Source organism: Mustelus asterias, chromosome 8 (genome assembly GCF_964213995.1).
Source record: "Mustelus asterias chromosome 8, sMusAst1.hap1.1, whole genome shotgun sequence".
Classification (NCBI taxonomy): domain Eukaryota; kingdom Metazoa; phylum Chordata; class Chondrichthyes; order Carcharhiniformes; family Triakidae; genus Mustelus; species Mustelus asterias.
Genome location: NC_135808.1, coordinates 107,980,668 through 108,005,370, shown reverse-complemented (window position 1 = coordinate 108,005,370; position 24,703 = coordinate 107,980,668). Strand labels below are relative to the sequence as shown.

The 24,703-nt window shown below is 42.9% G+C and overlaps 1 protein-coding gene across 1 annotated transcript in view; it reads left to right on the top strand.

Annotated features, from left to right (window-relative positions):
• Positions 1–24,703, top strand: part of ptch2 (patched 2) — a 119,091-nt gene that overhangs the window by 62,108 nt on the left and 32,280 nt on the right. The window contains exons 8-15 of the mRNA XM_078219415.1: positions 987–1,134; positions 7,584–7,715; positions 8,938–9,093; positions 9,300–9,398; positions 10,323–10,448; positions 14,609–14,727; positions 15,533–15,935; positions 17,326–17,638. Of these exons, the coding sequence (XP_078075541.1) occupies positions 987–1,134; positions 7,584–7,715; positions 8,938–9,093; positions 9,300–9,398; positions 10,323–10,448; positions 14,609–14,727; positions 15,533–15,935; positions 17,326–17,638 (1,496 nt within the window). The remainder of the gene's footprint in view (positions 1–986; positions 1,135–7,583; positions 7,716–8,937; positions 9,094–9,299; positions 9,399–10,322; positions 10,449–14,608; positions 14,728–15,532; positions 15,936–17,325; positions 17,639–24,703) is intronic.

Below are 24,703 nucleotides of genomic sequence, written 5' to 3'. Positions count from 1 at the left end.
AGATGAGAAGAAATATTTTCTCGGACGGTCCTTGGCCTTTGAAATTCTCTCCCCAGAGCGCAGTAGAGGCCGTGTCATTGGATAATTTGAAGCTGTGTTAGCTCGATTCTTGATTGACAAGAGAGCCTCAGGGGGTAGATAGTAAAGTTGAGTTAAGGCAACAATCAGATCACCCATGATCCTATCAAATGGCAGAGGGGTCAAATGGCCTACTCCAAATTTGTATGTTTGTATGTATCACCAGATAGGGATCGGGAATGGGAACCCAGGCTGATTTCTCCCCTTCATAGTCCTAGAGCTGTAGGGTTTCCAATCCTGTCCCAGTTGATGTGGGCTAGATCAGCACAGAATGTGTGGGATATCTGGTTTGGTATCATAATGTGTAGTACGTTTACTCACAAAACCACCAGGGAAATTTTTATTTAAATATATTTTCTTCTTGATTGCTTACACCATAGAGCAGAGAGGGCAGGACAGGCAACCCACGCTCAGATCTTTACCCCACTATAACTGAGTGAATGTAAGCATCCAGTTTCTTGCCTGCCATGTATGGAAGCAGGTTGACAGCTCTCTCCCACTCTGCATGCCATAAACACGATGAGTGATATGCTGTCATGTTGCAGCTCCAGTGCACTGTACCACTGCCGCAGAACTGTTCCTACAAAATGAAGTACAACCGCTTGAGTTTAAGGCCACCCTGACTCTGATATAAAAATATTGCTTATATCCCCATTATTAATAGTGAAATAACATAATTGTACTGCCCAGTAATACAGCCTTCATTTTAAACATGCCCTGAAGTATTGCGACTTCGCATCGCAGACAAATTGTGGCTTTCTTCCTCATTACAACAAGGACTGTTCTTCAAAAATACTCCATTGGGTTGAAAGCGCTTTGCAACATCCAGTGGCAACTATAGAAATGCAAGTCTTTTTATATGTTTGTTAAATGCACGCTTTGTTTGTCCTTTTCCTCCCTTACTGAAGTGCGGAAGCTCTCCAGACCATGTATCTACTGATGAGTCCAAAGCAACTTTACGAACATTTCAAGGACGATTATGAAATCCATGATATCAACTGGAACCAGGAAAAGGCAACAGCTATTCTGGAAAGCTGGCAGCGGAAGTTTGTAGAGGTATTTCTCAAAATGCTCTACCCTATTTCTTCTTCGGTGTGATGCTCTATAGTGGAGGAAATGAAATACAAAAGTGATTCCACAAGTGAGGATCTTATCTTGCTTGGAGGGGAAGCAGCTGAGGTTACCTAATAGGCCATCTCAGTCTTAATGATAAAGAAGCCACAACCCTTTATGTTGTATTTTGCTAATTGCTCACAGTAACTGTTGATAGTTTCCAAACAGTGTTTTTAATTTGTTGAAGGATGGTGGGCTCAGAGGATAGTGACCCTCTACAGGGAATGAAGGAACAGAGGGACCTGGGCATACATGTGCATAAGTCATTGAAGATGGCGGGACAGGTTAATAAAGCTTCCTGGGCTTTATTAATCGGGGCATAGAGTACAAGAGCAAAGAGGTTATGTTAAGCATGTATAATGGAGGAATTCAGCCTCAGCTGGAGTCTTGCATCCACTTCTGGGTGCCGCACTTTCGGAATGTTGTGAAGGCATTGGAGAGAATTCAAAAAAGACTCACACAAATGGTTCCGGAGGTGAGGAAGTTCAGTTACAAAGATAGATCGGAGAAGTTGGGACTGTTTTCTTTGGAGAAGGGAAGGCTGAGAGGAGATTTGATAGAGGTATTCAAAATCATGACGGGTCTCTACTGAGTGGAGAAGGGAAAACTGTTTCCATTCGTGGAAGGGTCGAGAATGAAAGCGTACAGATTTAAATTAATTTGCAAAAGCAGCAAAAGCGATATGAGAGAAACACTTTTTCCTAGAGCAAGTGGTTAAAGTGTGGAATGCACTGCCTGAGAGCATGGTAGAGGCAGTTTCAATGGAAGCACTCAGCTGGGAATTGGGCAGTTATGTGAAAAGGAAGAAAGGTTACAGGAAGAAAGCAGGAGAATGACACTAAGGGAATAGCTCATTCAGAGAGCTAGTGCTTAGATGATGGATCAAATGGCCTCCTCCTGCATTGCAACAATTCTGTGATTCAGCTGTAACTGATTGATTATTGATCTGTACTGTTAAGTATGGGAATAGGTAAAAATATTACAAATGGATTGATTATTGCCAATAACTGGCTTTAACTGGTTAATCCTAAGGATGAACCCATGAGAACTGTGCATCATTCACCAGCACATTGAAATAGCTTCACTCAAAATATCAGCTTTGTGTAGAGAGCAATGAATAGAATGATGATGGGCTTACATTTATATATCTCCTTTAACACAATAAAGCATCCCAAGGCACTTCACAAGAGCATTATAAAGCAAAGTATGACATTGAACCACATAAGGAGATGTTAGGTCAGATCAACAAAAGTTTGGTCAAAGAGGTCAGTTCTAAGGAATGTCTTAAAGAAAGAAGGAAAGCAAGATAGAGAAAGATGCATCAGGAGGGTATTCCAGAGCCTAAGGCCTAGACAACTACAGATATGGCCACCAATGCACAAGAGGCCAGAGTTTAGAGGAGCGCAGATATCTCGGATGTTATGGGGCTGGAGGAGATTAAAGCGATAGGGAGGGGAAGGACATGGCGGGATTTGAAAACGAGCATGAGATTGTTAAAAATCAAGGCGCTGCTTGACTGGGAGCCATTGTAAGTCAGAGAGCACAGGGGTGCTAGGGAAATGGAACTTGCCGCGAGTTAAGACAAGTGTTCCGGATGACTTCAAGTTTACACAGGATAGCATGAGGGAGACCAACCAGGATGGCATTAGAACAGTGGGATCTAGAGATAATATATGAGTGAGAGTTTCAGCAGCAGAGGAGCTGAGAGGACATGAAGTCAGATAACATTGTGGAGGTGTAAGTAGACAGTCTTGGTGCAAAATAGAACAACAGAAAAGCATTGTGCCATTATTTTCATAGTAAATGTTGAGCAGTTTATCAGAAGGAGGTTCTGAGAAGTTATTTAATAAATTGTTTAAAATACTAATTATTGTTAAGAAGTGCTGCTCAGCAGTGGAACATATTATGGATTTCAGATCAGTAGTGTACCATCAGCGATTGCTGCCTCGATATATGGCTCAGTCAGTTAGAGTGATCATTTCGGCTCCCAGCCAAAGCAACGATACAGCAGGATTTCGCTGCTGTGGCAGACAGTGTGTAAGCGGCTGTAATTTAATCTCACGATTTATATGATATCCATAAAATACTGAAACATAGCTTCTTAAGACCCTCTAGACTAAATCATAGACAGCAGTTAGCCATTGCCACCCATTCAGTGCTCTACAAGTTATTGTATCAGATCAGTTAAATACTTAACAGAAGTATTACAAATATTCAAAATATGAAATTTACTTTTTCAAAAAGTCGAGTGTGTAGATGAAGGAACGTGTTTATAGGCATGAAGCTGCGGCTGGATTTTTAATTCCCCCACCCTTTGCGAATGTAAGATTAGAGTGTGATGATCGGCAATATAATATCATCATGCCAGTCTCCTAAATTACGCAAGGCAAGTAGGCACCAGAATTGGCAGCCCACCCACCATTTTGAAATCACTAATTAACAAGCTATTAAACTTGTTAACGATCCATTTGGCCACAATTTTTATCGAAGGCGCAAAAATGGAAAAGTAATCCTTAGAGCGGCGTGGTGGGGGGGGAACGACACTTTACAACTTTAACCATCATTGACTTCCTGTTTGTGGCTTTACCCATCTGCCATATGATGTCCTGGTCTACAATGCAGATTGGATGCGGTGCTCCTCTTTGCTCCTCTTATTAGAATCATAGAATCCCGACAGTGCAGAAGGAGGCCATTTGTCCCACCAAGTCAACGTGAGAAGCATAGTTGAGAAGCCACAGGTCTGGACATCACCACAGCTGAAAACACAAAGGTTGCCCAGTGGCCTAATGGGAAAATGTGTGGTTGGCACTGAACTTTTACAAGTCAAGAGGATTTGTCTATTAATTCCCAGTCTGCCTTAAGTTACTTGGCTTGAACCAGGGCACTTTTGTAGCAACTTTCACACAATGAAACATTGCTTTACTGGGAGTTCTGGAGGTATGAGCAGGAAGATGGCGAGAAGCTATGGGCAGCGACCCAAACAGAGGCAGATGTTTGCAGAAGCTTTTGAAGGTTGAGAGAGGGGTATCAAAGCAGAAGAATTTGAGAAGAGAATTCCAAAATGGAATGGCATTGTGCCCTAAAAGTCTGCCACCAATGATAGAGTGTAGGGGAGGGTTTTGCACAGTGAACCAGAGTCATTGGAGTGGAAAAGCTATTCTGGGACATTAGCCTCTGTGCCCTTCAGTTAGGAGTGGAAAAGTCAGTCAAGATCTTCCATTACCGATTCCTATTGAGTGACCCCTGCTGAAAAGTGTACAGGTATGTTCGATGGGTGAAGACAGAATTGCTCTTGTTTATGAAGCCCTCCACACTGGTATGGTTTCCTGGCACTCACTGTCTAGGCTCACACACGACCATTTGGGCAAGGTATCATTTCACTGTCTTCCAGAGAAGATTCCTCAAAGAAAGAGCAGAAAAGATGAAAGAAGTCGGTAAGCAGTGGTTAGTTTGATAGATGCCCAACTTATGTCTAAAATGCCTGGAGCAAACTGATCATTAAGCAAAAATCGGGTCTTATTGGAGTTATTCTTGATGTGTGGGCTTTTATCAGCATGTGACACCCTGGAAGCCATGTCCGTGTACATCAGAAACACTTCACATCACCAGGAGTTGACCTTTATTATTAGTTGTACGGTGCACAATGTTTATATTGAGCAAACTAAAAGTAAGTGTTAGCACTGAGTACAAGATTGAACTAACAGGTTGGCTCAGTTTAATAAACGCCTCCCAGTGAGCTTCAGGGCTTCATTTCTATGGGAAAATATTTTAAGGTTTTTTTTAATAATAAGTAAAACAAACATGCTTTACTCCTTCCCCCCCCCCCCACCACCACCACCCCCCCACCCCCTTCTTTCTATTGGATTCATTCCAGTGTGAGCAAGAGAATTGTTTCTGTAAATGCTGGAATTACTTATCAGGCTGATTTCCATCAGTCTGCAGCTGTATTGTACATGGAGTCAGATTCTGGATTTCTGACAGATGGAGAGTTATGGGAACAAGCTGTTTGGTGATAACTGACACCCAGATGCTGATTGCAAGAAGACCTGAGGCTTATGAAGCGCCTGCTTGGAGAGGGAATTGGGCCATGATGGGGGCGACTAACAAACGTGGAAGATGTTTCACTGAATCCCAAGGTTGTCGTCCTTCTGGCTGTGGCAGCTTAGGTGGTGAATGACAGGAACTTTGCTGCTCTCTGGAGACCATGTGATCTCACCTGACCTTTGACCCTAATGATCTTTGGCATCTGCAGCCATTATTCTAAGCTGTCAAGAGTAAAAAAAATAATGTATTTTACTAAAATACACATTTAAAAGGAGCACCCTAAGAAAAAGAAAGATTGCTGAGATGGATTGTCAAATTTAGATTGGGATAAACCGTGTCAAGTAAATTGGATCCCTCCTTGACATACCTCATGTTTCTGCTTCCCCTTTTGACAAGACATGATAATCGGTTGAAACCCACAGGAAACTCCACAGGAATGCAGCGTTCTCTGATTTCCTTTCAAAATTCTAGATTTAAATTCACATTTTCTCGAATTGTTCTGTTTGCCCAAATTGAAAGCATTCATTAACCTAGGTAGCATTCAGTCCTCTATATGCTGCCCGCAGTTTTCAATCAAGCATATTACAGCTGAAGGTTTTTTTTTAATGAAGTTATTCATCCTTTTGGGTACTTATAGCTATGTTTTCTCTCCCCGCCGCCCCCCCCCCCCAACCCCCTTCCTTAGTCTCCTTGTCTTATTCGAGACCAAGCTCCAAGCCATTGCAAGTTTGGGTCTCTTGAGCAATGAGCACAAGGTCAAGTAGACTGGCCCAAAGAAGCCACTTCAGTCAATTTTCTGTCTCCTAACAGCACGGTTGATTCTGGGAACTCAGTAGAGTGGAGTAAATAACCATGCACTAGTATTCCAAAGTGCTGATCCATAGTGGAAAAGGCCTTAAATGCAGCCCGTTTGACTGAAGGAATCTATGAATATTTGTTCTCAACATTTTTCCATAATTGGTTCCATTTTCTTCAAATATTATTCAAACAAGATTCTTTAAAAAAACATAAAAATAGAGGTAACTGCACTGTTGTTGCAAATGCATCAGGGCGAGTTCAATTCTGTTAAGAGTCAAATCCAGATTGATACTTCCACCAACATTAGTGAAAGACATTGGAAATATTGATTCTTTAAAAGGATTGTTGTAACATCTGTTGGATTGGACATCTGTTCTAGAACATAATTCTAATTCACCGTTTTATTGATGTTTCAAAACTCACCATTTGTACCCTTGAAAAACAATTTTCTTTCCGCGATGGTTATCTGGGTGGATTCAGTGTGCAGTGCATTACAGGGCAGGAAGTTGCCCCTGTTGATTCATCGTCCATTGTGAGCTAGCAGTGTCGACCAAGGCAGCAGTGAATGTGTCATCAAGCACCGCAGTGCCCTCTTTTTGGGGCGGCACGGTGGCACAGTGGTTAGCACTGCTGTCTCACAGCGCCAGCGATCCGTGTTCAATTCCAGCCTTGTGTGACTGTCTCTGTGGAATTTGCACATTCTCCCCGTGTCTGCATGAGTTTCCTCTGGGTGCTCCGGTTTCCTCCCACAGACCAATAATGTATGGGTTAGGTGGATTGGCCATGCTAAATTGCCCCTTAGTGCCAGGGGGATTAGCAAAGGTAAATACATGGGGTTAAGGGGATAGGGCCTGGGTGTGATTGTGGTCAGTGCAGGCTCAATGGGCCAAATGGCCTCCTTCTGCACTGTAGAGATTCTATGATTTTATGATTCTGAGATGATGTTGGCAGGCTATTTCTTCATTCTCACCCATCAATGATTCACGCATGGACATCTTTCAGCTTGAGTCTTTGCATTACAATCAGTATAGAATCATAAAATCCCTACAGAGCAGAAGGAGGCCATTCAGCCCATCGAGCCTGCACCAACAACAATGCCACCCTATCCCCGCAACTCCAGCTATTTACCCTGCTAGCCCCCCTGACACTAAGGGTCAATTTAGCTTGGCCAATCCACCTAACCCATACATCTTTGGACTAGTGGGAACATTGACTGACTTTTGCCCTCCTTCTGAACTCAGAACATTGAGGTTAATTGGAACATATCAGTTCTTACCCTGGTTTAGATCAACCAACTCACCAGAGGCCAGTAATCAAATCTGGAACCTTCTGTTGCATGTGGCTCAGCTTTGTACTTCTTTTACCAACTAACTTTCTGAGAAACCCTTGCTCCTCAGGGAATAATTTAGAGTCTTTGAATTTTAGAGGGATTTCCTTCACTCACCAATGGAGGCCTTAAAATACTTGTCCCAAATATTTTCATGTACATGCTTGAAAGATGCGGTAATGCTGCTAAATTTTAACTTTTAATTTTACCTTTTTTTCTGTAGGTAGCACACCAAACTGTGCCTGAGAATTCCTCCCAAAATATCCACGCCTTTTCCACCACCACCCTCAATGACATCATGAAGTCTTTTTCCGATGTCAGCGGTATTCGAGTCGCTGGAGGGTACTTGCTAATGGTGAGCACGTTTTGACTGCTAGATATCTGTTTAGAGTTAACATCAATTCTGACTGTAATGGTCTCAAAAAGCTAAAGATATCTACAGGCACGGGGTGTACAGTTTTGTGGAAATTTGACTTTCACGTCTTTATCCTCGGTTTAAATTCAGCTGCGATTGATATTGTTAGGGGAGTAACCAACAATGGCGATCCTGTAAGTCTTGCAAGTTCATTAGACAGTCGCCACTTATCACTATCATTAGAACCATCAGAGTTATAACATTCTTAAAGTGCAGTCTAGTCTGTGTATTGGGGGAGGCAATGGCCTAATGTTATTATTGCTAGACCATTAATTCCTCAGCTAATGTTCTGGGGTCTTTAAGGAAAGAAGTCTCAATTTCCAGAGCAGAGCTCCTTTCATGACCCAATACATCCCAACGCAGTTTGTCATTGGCTTCCTCCTATCTACACTTGAATGATGGACATGCAGCAAATCGAATCTGTTGGGGATGGGGTAGCTTCTTTTGGTGTCCTTTTAACACAAAGTGCTTCATAATCAATAGATTACTTCGAGGTGTAGCACTGTTATGTATGCAAAGGTGGCACCAATCTCCAGACAGTAAGGCACCAATAACAGCAAATGAATGATATAAGCTGTGTGGTGTTGGTTCAGAGATAAATATTGACCAAGACACAGGGACAACTCCGTCCTCTTTTCATTACCAGAAGCACGAGTGGCTAAGGCCTCAGTTTACCAACATAACCAAATAACATCTTCAACAATGCAGCACTCGCCCAGTACTCCCAATAAAGTGCTGGTGTAGGTTACATGCTCAAGTCTTTACGTGATGCTCAAACCCCTGACTGCTGACTTGGAGTTGGAAGTGCCACTGATATTTCTTTTTCTTCCATTAAGCAAGAGATTTGTTTCAATGAGTAATGCAAACCAATTACCAAGACTCTTACCAATAATCACCTGATTTGAATTGAAGCAATATTGTACCATCTAATTTAAATTTCAGTGACATTGGAAGAACTTGCATTAATATAGCACCTCTCGCAATCTCAGGACATCCTAAAATGCAGTACTTTTGCAGTGTGTTCACCAATCCTTACCTGAAATATTAACACAGTTGTTCTCTCCACAGACCTCCACTGACTGACTTACATTGATTTCCAGTTTATGTTCTTGTTTTATTCTTTATCTATTATATGCTGATCTTTGTTTTTAACTCCTGTTAGTTGGCATATGCTTGTGTGACCATGCTGAGGTGGGACTGTTCGAAATCCCAAGGGGCTGTTGGCCTAGCTGGAGTTCTATTGGTGGCATTATCAGTAGCTTCAGGCCTTGGACTCTGTTCACTCTTGGGCATCTCCTTCAATGCTGCAACTACTCAGGTACATAATTCAATCTCTCAATCTATCCCTCGCCCTCCCAAGAGGGTTACAGGCCAGTATTTTTATACCGAGTTAATTATCACTGTTGGAGGCGAGGTGGGGGGGGGGGGGGGGGGGGGGGGGGTAATTGAAAGAATTAAGTGAGTTTTATACAGAACAGGTTTTGTGTGTAATATTAGTAATTTCTTTCCATCTTCTGAATCTAGGTATTACCATTTCTGGCTCTGGGTATTGGTGTCGATGATATGTTTCTCCTGGCTCACGCTTTCACTGAAACTGGTCAAAATAAGAACATTCCTTTCAAGGTAAAGATTAAACAATGCTTAAAACTGTAATGCAATGACCTGAATTTTCCAGCTGTTCACGCCAGTGTGGGGGGGGGGGGGGGGGGGGGTGGAATCTTCTGCTCCCACAGACGGTGCTTCCCCGCTGGGGGGTCCCAGCAGCATGGGGTGGAGTCAATGGGAAATCCCACTGACAGCAGCTGGAGTAGAAAATCCCACCACCGACCAATGGCGGGCCACTTCCTGCCACGGAGAAACATGCCCGGAGAGGCCGGAGAACCACGCCCAATACTATCTCTTTCCTTTGATTACACTGGGGAAGTCAGAAGAACATTACGAAAGAACACTACGGGCAGGATTTTCTCGCCCCAAAACCAGAAAATCCCACCCAAGGTCAACAGCCCTTTGCATGGTCCACCCTCTGCCAATTCCCATGGCAGACGGGACCGGAAAACTCCCCCTTATGAGTCAGAAGAACATTATAAACTGATAGAGTGAATTGCTTTATTAATATGTTTGAACCGATCGGTAAACAGAAGAATGGAGAATCCAATTTATTCACTGATAGTTAGGAGTACCTTATCTGTTAGCATTGGAGAAGTGCTTAGGCCACAGTCCTGACACATATCTTGTCCGCTCAGAGGTGACCCTAATGTAAGTGTGCTGAATTCACGTGGCTGGGAATATTTCTTACTGGACATTCCCAGGAAAAAGCTCACGCTGGAATTGTCACTGGACTCCACACTAGATTCTAAAAGCATCAAAGATTTTAAGCTTGGCATTTATTAAAAAGGAATTCTACACATGAGGCCACATGCAGGTGTGAGTGTGTATGTTTGTGTGTGTCTTTGTGCACTTGCTCAGTCTTGCCTGCAAGTATGATGGAACTTTGCAGTTTGAAACTTTGATGCTGCTTTTCATTGATGATTTTATTTTGCGTTACAGGACAGGACAGGCGAATGCTTGAGACGGACCGGGACCAGTGTTGCCCTCACATCTGTTAATAACATAATTGCTTTCTTTATGGCTGCTCTGATTCCCATACCTGCACTTCGTGCTTTTTCCTTACAGGTAGGTGAATCATATGAAGTGCCTTGATTGCATATACCGTGCTTAGGTTTTGCCTTTTTCTAATAAAAGTCTGCAATATGTTTGTGCATTTTGTGTTGTGGGGGAGGGGTCTAGGCAGGGGTGATGAGGGAGGATTAGGGACTCTATAAATTCTTTTGCTGCAGGTGTTGCATGCTTCTTTGCGTTTACCTGCACCATCCCTGATGCTTACCTGCTGATGCCTGCTACAGAGGGGACCTCACTGCTAAACAACAAGGCAACTTGTCATTAGGTGTGGGGGAGGGATGGGGTTTGGCTTCTCGAGAATGGTGAACTGATTGAAACACTCTGCAATGAAATGAAAAAAAGTCGCAGTTTTGAACGATTGGCACTGCAGCTACCTAAGTACTTGTTTTCCTTGGCATTGCACAAGATTTGGAAGTTCTTACACCAATAAGAGACTATCAAGGCAATGAAAATTCAGGCACAGCTTTGCCCCTTTTGACTCTCTCCTCCTGCAAAGCTAGCCATTCTCCACCTGAGGAGGTCAAAATGTTGAACAGTTTCCCAGGGGACGTCTTTAGACCAGCTGCTTGGTTGGTTGCAACTTCTTGTTGCAGCGGTCTCCAAGAACAAAGAACAGTGCAGAACAGGAACAGGCTCTTCAACCCACCAAGCTTGCGCCAACACATGACACCTTTCCAAACTAAAGATTTGTTGCCTCTACGCGGTCTGTCTATTCCCTGCATATTCATGTATTTGTCAAGATGCCTCTTAAACATTGCTACTGTATCTGCTTCTACCACCTCCTCTTGCAGCGTATTCTGGCCACGGTGGTTAGCATTGCTGCCTCACAACACCAGGGACCCGGGTTCGATTCACAGCTTGGGTCACTCTGTGTGGAGTTTGCACATTCTCCATGTGTCTGCGCGGGTGCTCCAGTTTCCTCCCACAGTCCAAAAGACATGCTGGTTAGATGCAATGGCCATGCTAAATTCTCCCCTCAGTGTAACCAAACAGTCAACTGAGTGTAGCGACTAGGGGATTTTCACTGTAACTTCACTGCAGTGTTAATGTGAGCCTACTTGCGACACTAATAACAACTTTACCACCCTCTGTTTACATAAAAAAATGGCAATATTAATTTATAAAACATTTAACTTCAAGGCAGCAAGAAGTAATTCTCTTTTGGAAACTGGCTCCCGCAGTTAACTAAATTGGAGTGTTGACTAAATTGGAGTTGGCCATTATTTGGAGTTGCTGGCGTTGGACTGGGGTGGGCACAGTAAGAAGTCTCACATAACCAGGTTAAAGTCCAACAGGTTTAATTGGAGTCAAGAGCTTTCAGAGTGCTGCTCCTACATCAGGTGAGTGGTCATTTACCTGATGAAGGAGCAGCGCTCCGAAAGCTCGTGATGCCAAATAAACCTGTTGAACTTTAACCTGATGTTGTGAGACTTCTTCCTGGACTAAATTGGAGTCACATTGGAGGCCAATATAAATACTCCATAGTTACATTAGACCATAAGACATAGGAGCAGAATTTAGGCCACTCGGCCCATCGAGTCTGCTCCGCCCTTCAAAAATGGCTGATTTTTTTTTTCTCATCCACATTCTCCTGCCTTTTCCCCATAACCCCTGATCCCCTTATCAATCAAGAACCTATCTATCTCTGTCTTAAAGACACTCAATGACCTGGCCTCCACAGCCTTCTGCAGCAAAGAGTTCCACAGATTCACCATTCTCTGGCTGAAGAAATTCCTCCTCATCTCTGTTTTAAAGGATCATCCCTTTAGCCTGAGGTTGTGCCCTCTGGTTCTAGTTTTTCCTACTAGTGGAATCATCCTCTCCACTTCCACTCTATCCAGGCCTCACAGTATCCTGTAAGTTTCAATAAGATACCCCCTCATCCTTCTAAACTCCAACAAGTACAGACCCAGAGTCTTCAATCGTTCCTCATATGACAAGCTTGTTCTCTAAACTTATGATGTAATATTTTGAAAGGACAGCTGCAGTCATGCTAAGCGAATGCACTAAAACAAAATATTGCACTTGTTGGAAAACTGAAAAAGCAACAAAAATGCTGGGATCACTCAGCAGGCCAGGCAACATCTGTGAGAAACAGAGGTTGTTTCATCAGAATTGGAAAAAAGTGACATGATGTAACCATTTTTAAGCATTTGGGAAAAAGAGGGAGGTAGCGCAAACAGGAAGCTCTGTGGTAGAGTTGGAGAAAGGGAGTGAATAAATGCAAAAGGGACAATGGTGCAAGGCAAAAGAAGGTGGCAATGGGAAGGAAACAAAAGATGGGTCCAGAGGAATTATAAATGATTACAGCAGAAATATTATCCGCATCTGCTGTCCAAGGCAGTGGGGGCAATGGTTAAGATCTAAAAGTTGTTGAACTCAATGTTAAGGCTGGAAGGGTATAAAATGCCTAACCAAAAGACGGGACGATTGCTTTTCTGGATCCTTTGTTAAATCCACAGGTTGCTTTCCGCTTTTTATCATCAATCGCATTCCTACTCTGACCTCTCTGTCCTCGACATCTTACACCATTGTTCCAAGAAGTTCAACACAGCTCATCTGGCACGATGTGTGATAGTGAGCTTTGTAGCCACCAATTCCACATGTGTAGCGATATCGCACAGTCGAAAGCTACAAGCACAGGAGGACGGAACAGTCGATGTTTATCTTGAGTTTTATTTGAAGGGACAGTCAATTTATTTGAAATAACATTATGTGTGCACGATGTGAAACATTTCAACAGGACTTACTCCTTTTTGAATTAGATGCAGATTTCTTCCTTTGAGGCAGGGGGATTTTCTTTAAGGGCAATCCCATATAAAGGGTCTTATAAGCTATCAGATCCTTTTGACATTGATATTAAAATTGGATTACTATCTATTTCTTTGGGAGAGATTAAATAATGCTTTATCTGCCTCTGTAAAATTGTCATTGAGAGGAGCACTGGGCAGGGGAAGAATTACTGTCATATGGAACGAGTGATTTGTAGATGAACAGTAAGTTCCATTTCCTTTTATAAAATTGTTTTCTTTGGAAGAAAAGGCGAAGGAAAATATCATTGAATTCTTCTCTAAAATTAAATTAAATTTCACCAAAGTAATTGTTTTTGTCTTGTATGTGGCTCCTGGAAACAATGCGTTTATTTACATGCTGAACGCCGTTGTATTGGAAACACAGTCCGACTGGCCGACCGTAAACTGGTGGCTTAGCAAAGCCTGGGAGTCACTGATTGAAAACAATACAATGGGAATTAAGTAGCAAGAACCTGACAGGCTCGAACACTGGGCCAGCCTTTAAACAGGCCTCCAAAGTTGCAGCGCCTAGGTACCTGGCATAAATGATGGGATATATCATCTACAAATCAGCTCCAGCAATGTGATCTGCCTGAGCTGACTGGGTGGTCTGAGAGATAATAACATACTCTAATGTCTGCCTCAGGCAACCCCACCCCCTCCTTTTTCACTTACATCAGATTGCTGTGACCTTAGGAGTCTCTTTCAGATTAATGTTTATGTTGGGGAGGGGGTGTGGAGAGGGGGCATTATTTTGGGGAGCGGGTGGTGGTGAGGGGGGGGGGGGGGGGGGAGTGATTTCTTGCTTCGAATCCTTTTAGCGATTTAATATTTTCTTTGGCTTAGTACATGGATTTAGTGAGGTCTGGAAGTGGGTTGTAGTACAACTTACTTAAAGCTAGAAATATCTTGGTTAGAAATCAGAAACTGCTGTTCTCGGAACACTTTGCCTGAGGCCTAGGGCCTACAGTGAAGCTATAGGTTTACACTGTGCTTCTTTTGAATCTTAAAGGGACATCTTAGCTGGTAAGCTGTCTTGCAAGGCAGCATATCAATTAGTAAGCAAAACAGGAGCACTGTGAGCCAACAGCACCAATTATATTTGATACTATAGAAATATATTTTACTTAGTAACAGAAATAATGCCAGATACAGTACGGGGACACAGAAGTGGAGTTTTCATGTGGACTACTGATTAACATTAAGAAAGCCTCTCTCCTCACCCCCCCCCCCCCCCCCCCACCTCATTAATGTCCAAAGCTTCTCAAAGTTCTAGTTTTGCATCATTTGAAATCTCACCAGCACTCGTACTAGAATATCATTAACCGTCTCCTGTTTTTTCTTCTTCCTGCTCCTTCACAGGCTGCAATTGTTGTGGTGTTTAATTTTGCTATGGTGCTCCTCATCTTTCCTGCCATTTTAAGCCTAGACCTTCATCGGCGGGAAGATAAAAGGCTGGATATTTTCTGCTGCTTTTCCAGGTGAGGCTTTCTTTCAGTGTAAAGTTCCCAAGTACGGCTTTCACCCACTGAGGGCTGAGTGACGGTGGGCTAAGAGACGAGATCTAGGAGATTTATCTATGCTTACCAAGACATGTGGTGGGGGTGGAATTTGTCAACATGAGTAGCACAAAGGGGCTCAGAATGAACCATTGTACACTACTTCTGGTTGCATTGAACAATCGGTGACACCATGTTTGGGACATCATTGATTCAGTAGCAAATATTCTGCGCTACTAATGTTCACCTGTGCTAAGTTCCTAATGTTGACAATATCATCAAGAAAGGGGAAAAGGAAAAACTTACAGAGGTGGAGAGTTCTCTTAACACCTGATCGCTGAATTGCTTGGGACATATCAACCCTTTAAAGCAGAGAATGGTACGCAGGAGAATGTGAAGACTGCTTCATTTTCTTGTAGCAATTGTTATTCGTGTAGTCCGGACACCATCATGAAACATTCTGGACTTTAGCATCCACCAGAACATCTGTTACCGACTCATGAAGGGAGTACAATGGGACAAAGCTGCTTTCAGTAACCATAAGGCAGATATGTGGGAGTGATTTGCGGGGCAATAATTTCACGTCAGGAATTAATTCAGAGGGTGGTTAGAAACTATTTGAGTTTAGTTCCCATGGCTTATGATGTCTGCGTTCCTCAATAATATTACTAACCCGTAATCGTTCCCAGGCATGCATTGTTGTTATTCAATGTTTTGATATATATGCAAATGTATAAGGATATATGTATAGGATGAGTTATATGTGAAAACATATTTTGTTTTACAGTCTCTGCTCATCAAGAGTGATTCAGGTCCAGCCACAAGAGTTTGCAGATGCGAATGATAACCATAACTTCCATCCTTCTCCATATGGTGGGCCAACATTTACCCACAGTACGCAGATCACCACCACAGTCCAAGCCTTCACACAGTGCGATCCCTCAGGGCAGCATATTGTCACCATCATTTCCCCAACTTCACGGATCTCTTCAACTCCTTCCGTCATCATGCCCCCAGATCATGCTGGCTCCCAGGGAATGGACCCCACTAGCTCGACTAGGGACTTGCTGGCCCAGATGGATGAGACAAAAGTCGGCAGGGACTGTGTTCAGATGCCCTTTGTCAAATGGAACCTAGCAGATTTTGCACGGGACAAGTACGCTCCACTTCTTCTCAAGACAGAATCTAAAGTAAGCAATTTTCAGCTACGTCTCTTATTTCTTATTATTTTGTAGATTCCCCCCACACACCAAGACTCAGTGAGCAAATGCACCACACCCTGTAGTGTTTACCGATACATATGGATGAGAAACTGTTGATCACTGGTTTGTATCCAGTTATTCAGTTTGTATTCAGCCAGAATAGCAATGGGGAGCTACATTTAACCTGAGGATCACTGGTAGAAGATTCTCATCCTTGTATAGTATCGAGTGAAACCCTTTTAGAAAGCAAACACTCAGGAACTTTGTGTGTAGACAGCATTCAGCTCAGTTAGAAAGATTTCTACATGAAGATTGGCCACTGGGACAAGGCACAGGAAGCATGTAGAATGATTTCTTAGTCTCTGCCTTCAGAGCAAGAGAGGCTGGGAAGAAAATCAAGGTAGGAGGGAAAGTGCCTGAACTGGAACCATTTTCATCATTTTGCATCAAGAATTAGGATCAGCCAATGCCTACTCAGGTTTACCTGAGTCTGATATACGGTTAAGTTTTCCTCATCTCTGACCCAACAATCCAGAGAAGATCCTTCATTGCTCCAAAATGGCCTCTCTTGAGTGAGACTTATAGCCATGTAGTTTGAAACAGTGACCACTCTTACTGGTCTGAGGGTGCTTTTACTGCAATGAGGTCTACCTCACAGCCAACAAAGGAAGATTCCTTTAATGTCTGTACTAAAACGCAGGTCCCAATGAGAAAAGGAATGTACCGCCATATGCCAACTGTATGCCTTTCATTTTCAAAAGAAAAATTATGTACAACAATATCTCTTTTTTGGATCTCCAACTTGTCAGATTACAATTTTTAAAACTGATTTGGGAACAGACTCCTTGTACAGCTTGCAATATGAGGGCTGAACTCATGCCTCACCTTTACAACCTTCCCTGTCATAAACATTGATATCAGGCACCTGACATTTAAAAGTAACTCTTCCTCTTATCTCTTGATGCCATGTTTTTGATTTCATCACTCACTTGTCAATCTCTTTCCCTACCTTCCTGCCCCTTGCATTGTCTTCCTTCAGCTGATGGGGAGTGTGGCATGTAGACTTCTACAACATGCTTGCCACCTCACTAGTATTCCGAGGGCAAATAATCCCAGTGTGGCACCGCTATGCAACACAATACCCAATGAAAAAGTAAAAGACACAACTAGTCACACTAGTTTCATTCTCTAAGTTGCTCCACTATAAATAATGTGCACACTGCAGGCCCAACTATTTTTCCCCCTTCCGAAAAGACCGGTGGCAGAGCAAAGTATTTTTTTTAAAATGTGAAGCTTTATTACTCAGGATAATGCCAACTGTTGAACATTGATTTCACACTTCCTTAGTTATTAATTTATGATTTTACTTAATATCCAGGCTATCGTGCTATTCCTCTTCATGACCTTGCTTGGGGTGAGCCTCTATGGAACTACAATGGTTCATGATGGGCTGTACCTTACCGACATTGTTCCTCGTGAAACCAAGGAGTACGATTTCATCGCAGCTCAGTTCAAGTACTTCTCCTTCTATAACATGTACATCGTCTCCATGGGAGGTTTTGATTATCCCACATCCCAGAAGTTGCTGTACGACCTCCACAAGAGTTTCAACAGTATCAAATACATTGTTCGTGAGGAGAATAAGGAGTTGCCCAAAATGTGGCTGCATTACATTCAAGACTGGCTGAGAGGTAAGGTTTCAAAGATTCTCAGACAGATTTAACAGTGAGCTGTAAAGTACGTGAAGATTTTTGTGCAGTTGTATCAATGACCACACAGAAAACAGAAGTCGCCTGCGTAGGTGAAATGTAGACAAGTCTCCACCAGTAGCTCAGGGTTAACAGGCACAGTCCCATTCTATAATAGTCTGTTCCTAATCTTCTCATTCCTATATTCTTTGTCATAATTCCTATGACATAAGCTTGTGAATAACATCCGTACCACTCTGCATGGGGTACTGGAAGTCGGGGTTGGGGAGTGCTATGATTGTAAAAGAATGGATGCGATGGGGCTTTGTGTCAACATAATGACACTCACTGCACTTCAAAGTAATTCATTTGTATACAAAGCATTTGTTTTTTTCTCTGAGAGACACATGTGCAAGTTTTTCCTTGTGGCGCACCACAGCAATGGGGTATGTATTATGCCGAACTATTTGAACCCCATGTAGCTAGGGATGATTTTGACCACTTGAAGCCTAGTGATGCTCCCTTTGCTGCCATTGCAGTGCGTTGGCCCTCATAGCATGTTGCATGTCATGCAAATGGTAACTGGGTGGCATGGGATGGCACTGATCCTACATACACATCATAGCAATAACATGTGTGGTCGATCTTTTCTTCTTATGGTGAGAGTGTATCTAGTAAAGATTACATAGCAACAGGCTTTCCTCAAACAAGTAGACAACAGAACTTATGATTCACAAATGAATAGAAAGCAGCAAAATCTATTTGCAACACATTCACAACATGAGGAGACCTGATAACTTACTTGCCAACAAACATGCCAATTTGCTTTTCAAACCACTCATGATTTCAGCCAGCCATATTCCATATTCAGAACTACACTCTCAATTTCATTTTAATTACCGTTTCTTCCAATAAGAAGGATTGTTGCAACTCACCGACCCTACAATATTTCACTCCACTCTCAATCATTTACAGTCCTTTTGCCCAGCCTCATGACTCCCTTATTCCTGGCTGGGTTATTAGCTACTTTCATAGAATCATAGAATCCTACAGTGCAGAAGGAGGCCATTCGACCCTTCGGGTCTGCGCCAACCACAATCCCACCCTTGGCCCTATCCCCATAACCCCATGCATTTACCCTGGCTCGTCCTCCTGACACTAGGGGGCAATTTAGCATGGCCAATGCACCTAACCTGCACATCTTTGGACTGTGGGAGGAAACCAGAGCACTTGGAGGAAACCTACGCAGACACAAGGAGAACGTGCAGACTCCGCACAGACAATGACCCAAGCCGGGAATCGAACTTGGGTCCCTGGCGCTGTGAGGCAGCAGTGCCAACCACTGTGCCACCATGCTGCCCCAGTGTCACAAGCAATTTCGCTGCTTGTGACATTGACTCTTTCATTGCGAGCAGACTTTCTAACTCTTTTTACTTCAAAGTTGCAGGAGGAGATTTCAAATGGCCATTTCCTTCAACTCCAACTCGTGCTTGTGATTTTTCATGGTGTTGGGGTCTCACGTAGCCAGGCACCTTCGTTCAGATCTCCGGCTTTGCTGAGTTAAAGCTGTCAACATTCCTCCAATGGACTAACTTGAAGAGGAAATACTGACCATGACTGAAATGGCTAGCACAAAACAATACCTGGAGATTAGCCACTTGCAACCCATGAGAGCTCACACTTTGATTTCCTGAACTACAACATGGCTTACCCTATTTGAATTGACCAAGGTTGTGGAGTTGAATTTACACAATCTTTAAATCAAAATTTCTAAAGAAAGCCCCTTCTCCAAAAGCTATGGATTTGTAGGCAAGGCTAGCACTAAGAACAGCCTGATCCTTAAACCTGGTTTGAAAAGTGCCAGGCAAGTTGGTGCCAAGTACCACCTTACTTATACTTTAACTCTTGTAGTAGTCTTTGCTTGCGCAGGGAACTTTATCTTCGTCCAACTTCCCATCCCGTCATTTAAAATCCTTATGTACTGCACTCTCCTCATTAATTCTGTTGATTTACCCTGTCCTGTGAATTTTTTTAAATTTAAAAGCAAGTTTTGTTCTGCTGAGGCTTATACTTTACCTGCCACCCATCAAACTTTGGAGATGTGGCTTCTGCATACCAGATTTTATTTTAATATTTATTGATGCTTAAAAGAACAAAATTCAAGTTGATGCAAATAATGAAGAAATTGCATCATACCACCCATGATCTACACCATTGTATAGGAACGCAGTGTTGCAAGACACTTCCCTATGCTAACGATTACTGACTTGTTCCAAGTATAATTTGATGAGGTTCACTGCTATTCAGTTGCCAACTGTTTCTGTGTCTAATAATATTGAATAACCTTTCCACCACAAAAGGAATTGGCTCAATAACCTGAGTACAGATAATCAAAAACAAAAGGCACTTATCTTGACAAGTAATTAACTTTTTTCTTTTTCTCTTCATCAAGTGCCGTTTTAATTCAGTATTAAATGTAGCAATGTAGTGGAAATAGTGATTGAGTGCACACAACTATGTGTGTGGTCCTTAAATCAGATTGATGGGTCATTTCTTTGGCAGGTGTAAATGAGAAGGAGATGCCCATAATAAAGGAACAGGCTTCTTACATTTCTCCGCCAGATACCATGCCCTAAGAGGGCATTGGTGACCTTGGACTCCCATTGGATTGCTGCATGGTTATGCATGGCAAAGTGCTGCATTGTCTTTTGGAGTTTGGGTGACCAGGAAAGTGTCCCGCCTTCCATCAGGCGCATGATTTACAGGCTAATAATTAACGTTATGAATGCACCTTCCGTGGCCGTCAGGTCCTGAAGTGGGACTTGAACCCAGAGTTTCTGGCGCAGACATAGAGTCCGAAGACCTCCTTTGCCTTTTACATTAAACTGACACTGGCTACACTTGTATAAATCAGTTGGCTTATCTTGTTCCGGTGACAACAAAGACACATTTTTTCATGGTTCTCACGAACTGGAGCAACATTTACCAGCTCTCCTTTGCCCCGTGTCTATAGAGAATGTAGCCAATTGGAAATATAAACTGGAGTGGGAGGCCCACTCTCCTGAAACTAGCACAGTAAACATGAGAAAGTGATAAACACGCTTCATACACAGTGAGATTGTGCAAAATGGGAGAAACCTGTGGGATGAAAGTTAAACCCCTGTGAGGCACAGGCACATGGAATGAAAGCAAAGCCAAGAGACCATCACAACGCTGCTGCCACTACCAATCTTTGCTGCTGACACAGTATTAAAGAGTAAACTGTGTGGTGTTAATCCCTCATGTGATATGGTGGTTATCCATGTAGCCAGAATCAGCAACAACACACAACAGCAACTACTTGCATTTACATAGCATTTTCTAACAGAGGACAAACATCCCAAGACACCTCCGAGGACAAGTGAACAAAAGCTTGGTCAAAGAGATAGGTCTTAAGTAACGTCTGAAAGGAGAGAGATAGGTAACGAGGTTGAGTGAAGGAATTACGGAGCCATAGCATTTACTGCGAAGAAAGTGGGGTTGCACCAGATGCCAAAATTGAAGGAGTACAGAGTTCTCAGAGGGTTGTCCAAAGGAGCAAAGCCATTGAGGGATTTGAACATGTAGATATGAATTAGAGAATTGCGGCATTGCTGCATTGAGAGCCAGTATAGGTCAACAAGCATTGGGGTGATGAGCCAATTGGCTTTGGTTTAAGTGGGCAGGTGGCAGAATTTTAGCTGAACCCATGTTTATAGAGGGGAGAAGTGGGGAAGCTGGCCAAGGAAGTATTGGAATATTTGAGTTTGGAGGTAAGGAGGGTTTCAGCAGTAGATTATCTGAAGTATGGGCAACGTAAGGCGATATTATGGAGGTGGAAGTAGGCGATCTTTGTAATAAAAAGGCTATGGGTTCGGTGGTTACCATCTATGAGACGAGGAGGCCTATTGGACTTAGTGTAGCTAAAGGCAAGTTGCACTGGCCAGAAAACAAAGGTGTCCAGGCCAAAGTTGGAAAGCAGTTTGCATACTTTCAAAAAAAGGACAGCACGGTGGCACAGTGGTTAGCACTGTAGCCTCACAACTCTGGGACCCAGGTTCAATTCGGGCCTTGGGTGACTGTGTGGAGTTTGCACAATCTCCCTTCTGTGTGGGTTTCCTCTGGGTTCCCTGGTTTCCTCCCGTGGTCTAAAGATGTACAAGTTAAGTGGATTTGCGATGCTAAATTGCTCCTTAGTGTCCAAAGATGTGTAAGTTGGGTGGATTGACTGGACTAAATTGCCCCTTAAAGTGCCAAGATGTGTAGGTTAGATGGATTAGCCATGGGAAATGGTTACGGGGATAGGGCAGGAGAGAAAGCCTGGGTAAGATACTCTGTCAGAGAGTTGGTGAAGACTTGATGGACCGAATGGCCTCTTCTGCACTGTAGGGATTCTATGAAATGCAGTTGCAACTTCCAAGGAGCTGAACACATGCAAGCTTGAAAGAAAAAACAAGAGGGAGTTTGAGACTTACAAAAGCACAAAACTGTGAAGAAGAAAGCTGAAAATGCTTCCAGTGAGACTAAAAGGTAGACACACCTACCAGCACAGAGCGAGTTTGGGGAAAGAATACACACAGCATGAGCAAAGTGGGCAGTGATGTAAATGAAGGTTGCAGGGACAGTCTTTACTCTCCATTGGCACTGATCCAACTTGCTTTTAGTCTCATTCAGAATGCCCTTATCTGCATGCATGTGGTGTTTCAATTCACAGTTTTAATTGTAATGATATACAGCTGTGACTCAAAGCTATCTGAACAAATTTGTGGGTGGCATGTTTTATTGGATTATGAAGGCTTGCAGATAAAGGCGCCCAATATCTACAGAGTGAGGTTCAGATGAGTTGTATAAAATTGCACTGGGTCCTGAAAGCTTCTGGATTAATGAGGTTGGGGGAGAGGGGGCAAACTCTTTCGGTCAACGTATGGAAGAGGTTTGAAGTTGGAGCAAGAATCAAGATAATGCAAAAGCACTGAGTACACAACAAACACTAAGGAATCACTGGATTTATATGTTTATTTTTCCTATAAATAAACTGCAAGTTTTTTTATCTCAACAACGGTCAGTTATCATTCCCACTGGAAAATATGATGCCGCAATATTTTCCATCTATGGATGCGTTGGGCAGTCAGTAATCTTCATCTTTCAGTAAAGTGTATGCCTTAAAAAGGCTTTACTTTTAACAAATTGTTTTTATAAAGTAAAAGTAAACCCAACGATGTCTGATGACCTGAGATAGCAATGCAATTTGCACTTGGTTCTGAGTCCTTTGCTGACAGAAATCAGAGAAAAATGTGCCCTCTCTGATGTGCTCTTTCCATTTTCCTCATAATAGCATGTGTTTTGTTTGCCTCATAAATGCACTCACAGTGCATGTCAAAGTAAGAGTTATATAATCAGGACCCACCCTTCTAATTAAAAAAGCTGCCCAAATAGCGTGTGAATTTTTCAACATTGACGAGTGCATCGAGGGTTATGTTCCAAGCAAGGGAATGAATTTTCTAACCCATTAATGACTTGACCATGTTTGTGCTGGAGAGGGTAATGAAAAAAACACTGTTACAACACGAACAGATTGAAAAATAGCTTGCATCTTGCACACTTTATTTACTTACTCAGAAGCACGCTCAGAAATGAGTCGTCCTTGAGCTGAGGTTCTACCTTTTTAAAAAAACACAAACATCACAGAGAAAATTTAGTCTTTAAAAGGCTGTTCTCGTCTGTAATTTGCCGATACCTTCTTTGTTTCCCTGTTGCTATGAAAGTGTACATTTTGTTGTCCAAAGGCCCATTTGCTTGCAGATCAGATCCACGACATCCAAGATCCCTTATTTAGTATCCTGAATCTTGTCAGCTTTGAAGATCTTTCCAGTCCCTCGCAACAGATAGTTCTGTGATGTTGTTTGCTGATGGTTGTTGGGAGTGTTTAAGCGCTATGTATTTAATACCTATCCTCATCATCACCTTCTACTCCTCTCCCAACATCTTTATGAAGTCTTGTTCATTTTTCCATGTGTCCACTGTCCAAATAATGGCACCTCCCTACTTTTTCCTAGCCTTTCCATGGGTGAGCTCAATGGTGCCCTCTGGTACCAGTAAACAGCATTGTTCTGAGGCACTCACCAGTATAAACACAGCTGCCTCCAAGCTCTCATGAGTACAGAGCACAGAAATTTACTCTGAAGAGTTGAATTCCCTTCGGGAGGCCGAAGGGGAGAGGGGGAGGGAGGGCAGGAAACACACCGACGCCTTTCTCTTTCCCCAGTAAACCGACTCGGATTACATTCTGATGCCTTCAGGGTTTGAGTTGATTGCAGTTGTGAGATTGAATGACAAGGTGTGTTTACATTTCAGCAGAATCTCTGACAAGCACCCAACACTTTGCCAAGGACACACATGAGGTGGGATCATTATCCTTACTCAGCCCTCTAATCAAAGATACTCATCGGAATCTCTGTACAAAGCAGATTAGCAACTTTGTAAATAGATTTGCTTCAAAACTTCCTTCTACTGCATTGGCATTTGTGTGGAATTTCTTTTTGTAATACTGTTACCTCAATACAATTATTTTTCCATTCTCCCATCCTTCCTTCTCACATGTAGATACACAAGCTTTATTCCCTTGATGAAAAATATTTCTCCAATGTACCTAGAATCATAGACAGTGCAGAAGGAGGCCATTCGGCCCATTGAGCCTGCACTGACAATAATCCCACCCAGGCCCTATCCCCGTAACCCCACGTCTTTACCCTGCTAGTCCCCCTGACACTAAGAGGCAACTTAGCACGGCCAATCCACCTAACCTGCACATCTTCGAAGTGTGGGAGGAAACTGGAGCACCTGGAGGAAACCCACGCAGACACAGGGAGAATGTGCAAACTCCACACAGACTGTCACCCAAGGCCAGAATCGCACCTGGGTCCCTGGCGCTGCGAGTCAGCATTGCTAACCACTGTGCCGCCCCAACTCAGACCTTGCTCTGCCTGGTGTCATGTTCAGATGGAGGAGCATACACAGTCAGAATGTCGGCGGCTGACAGTGGAGAAGTCT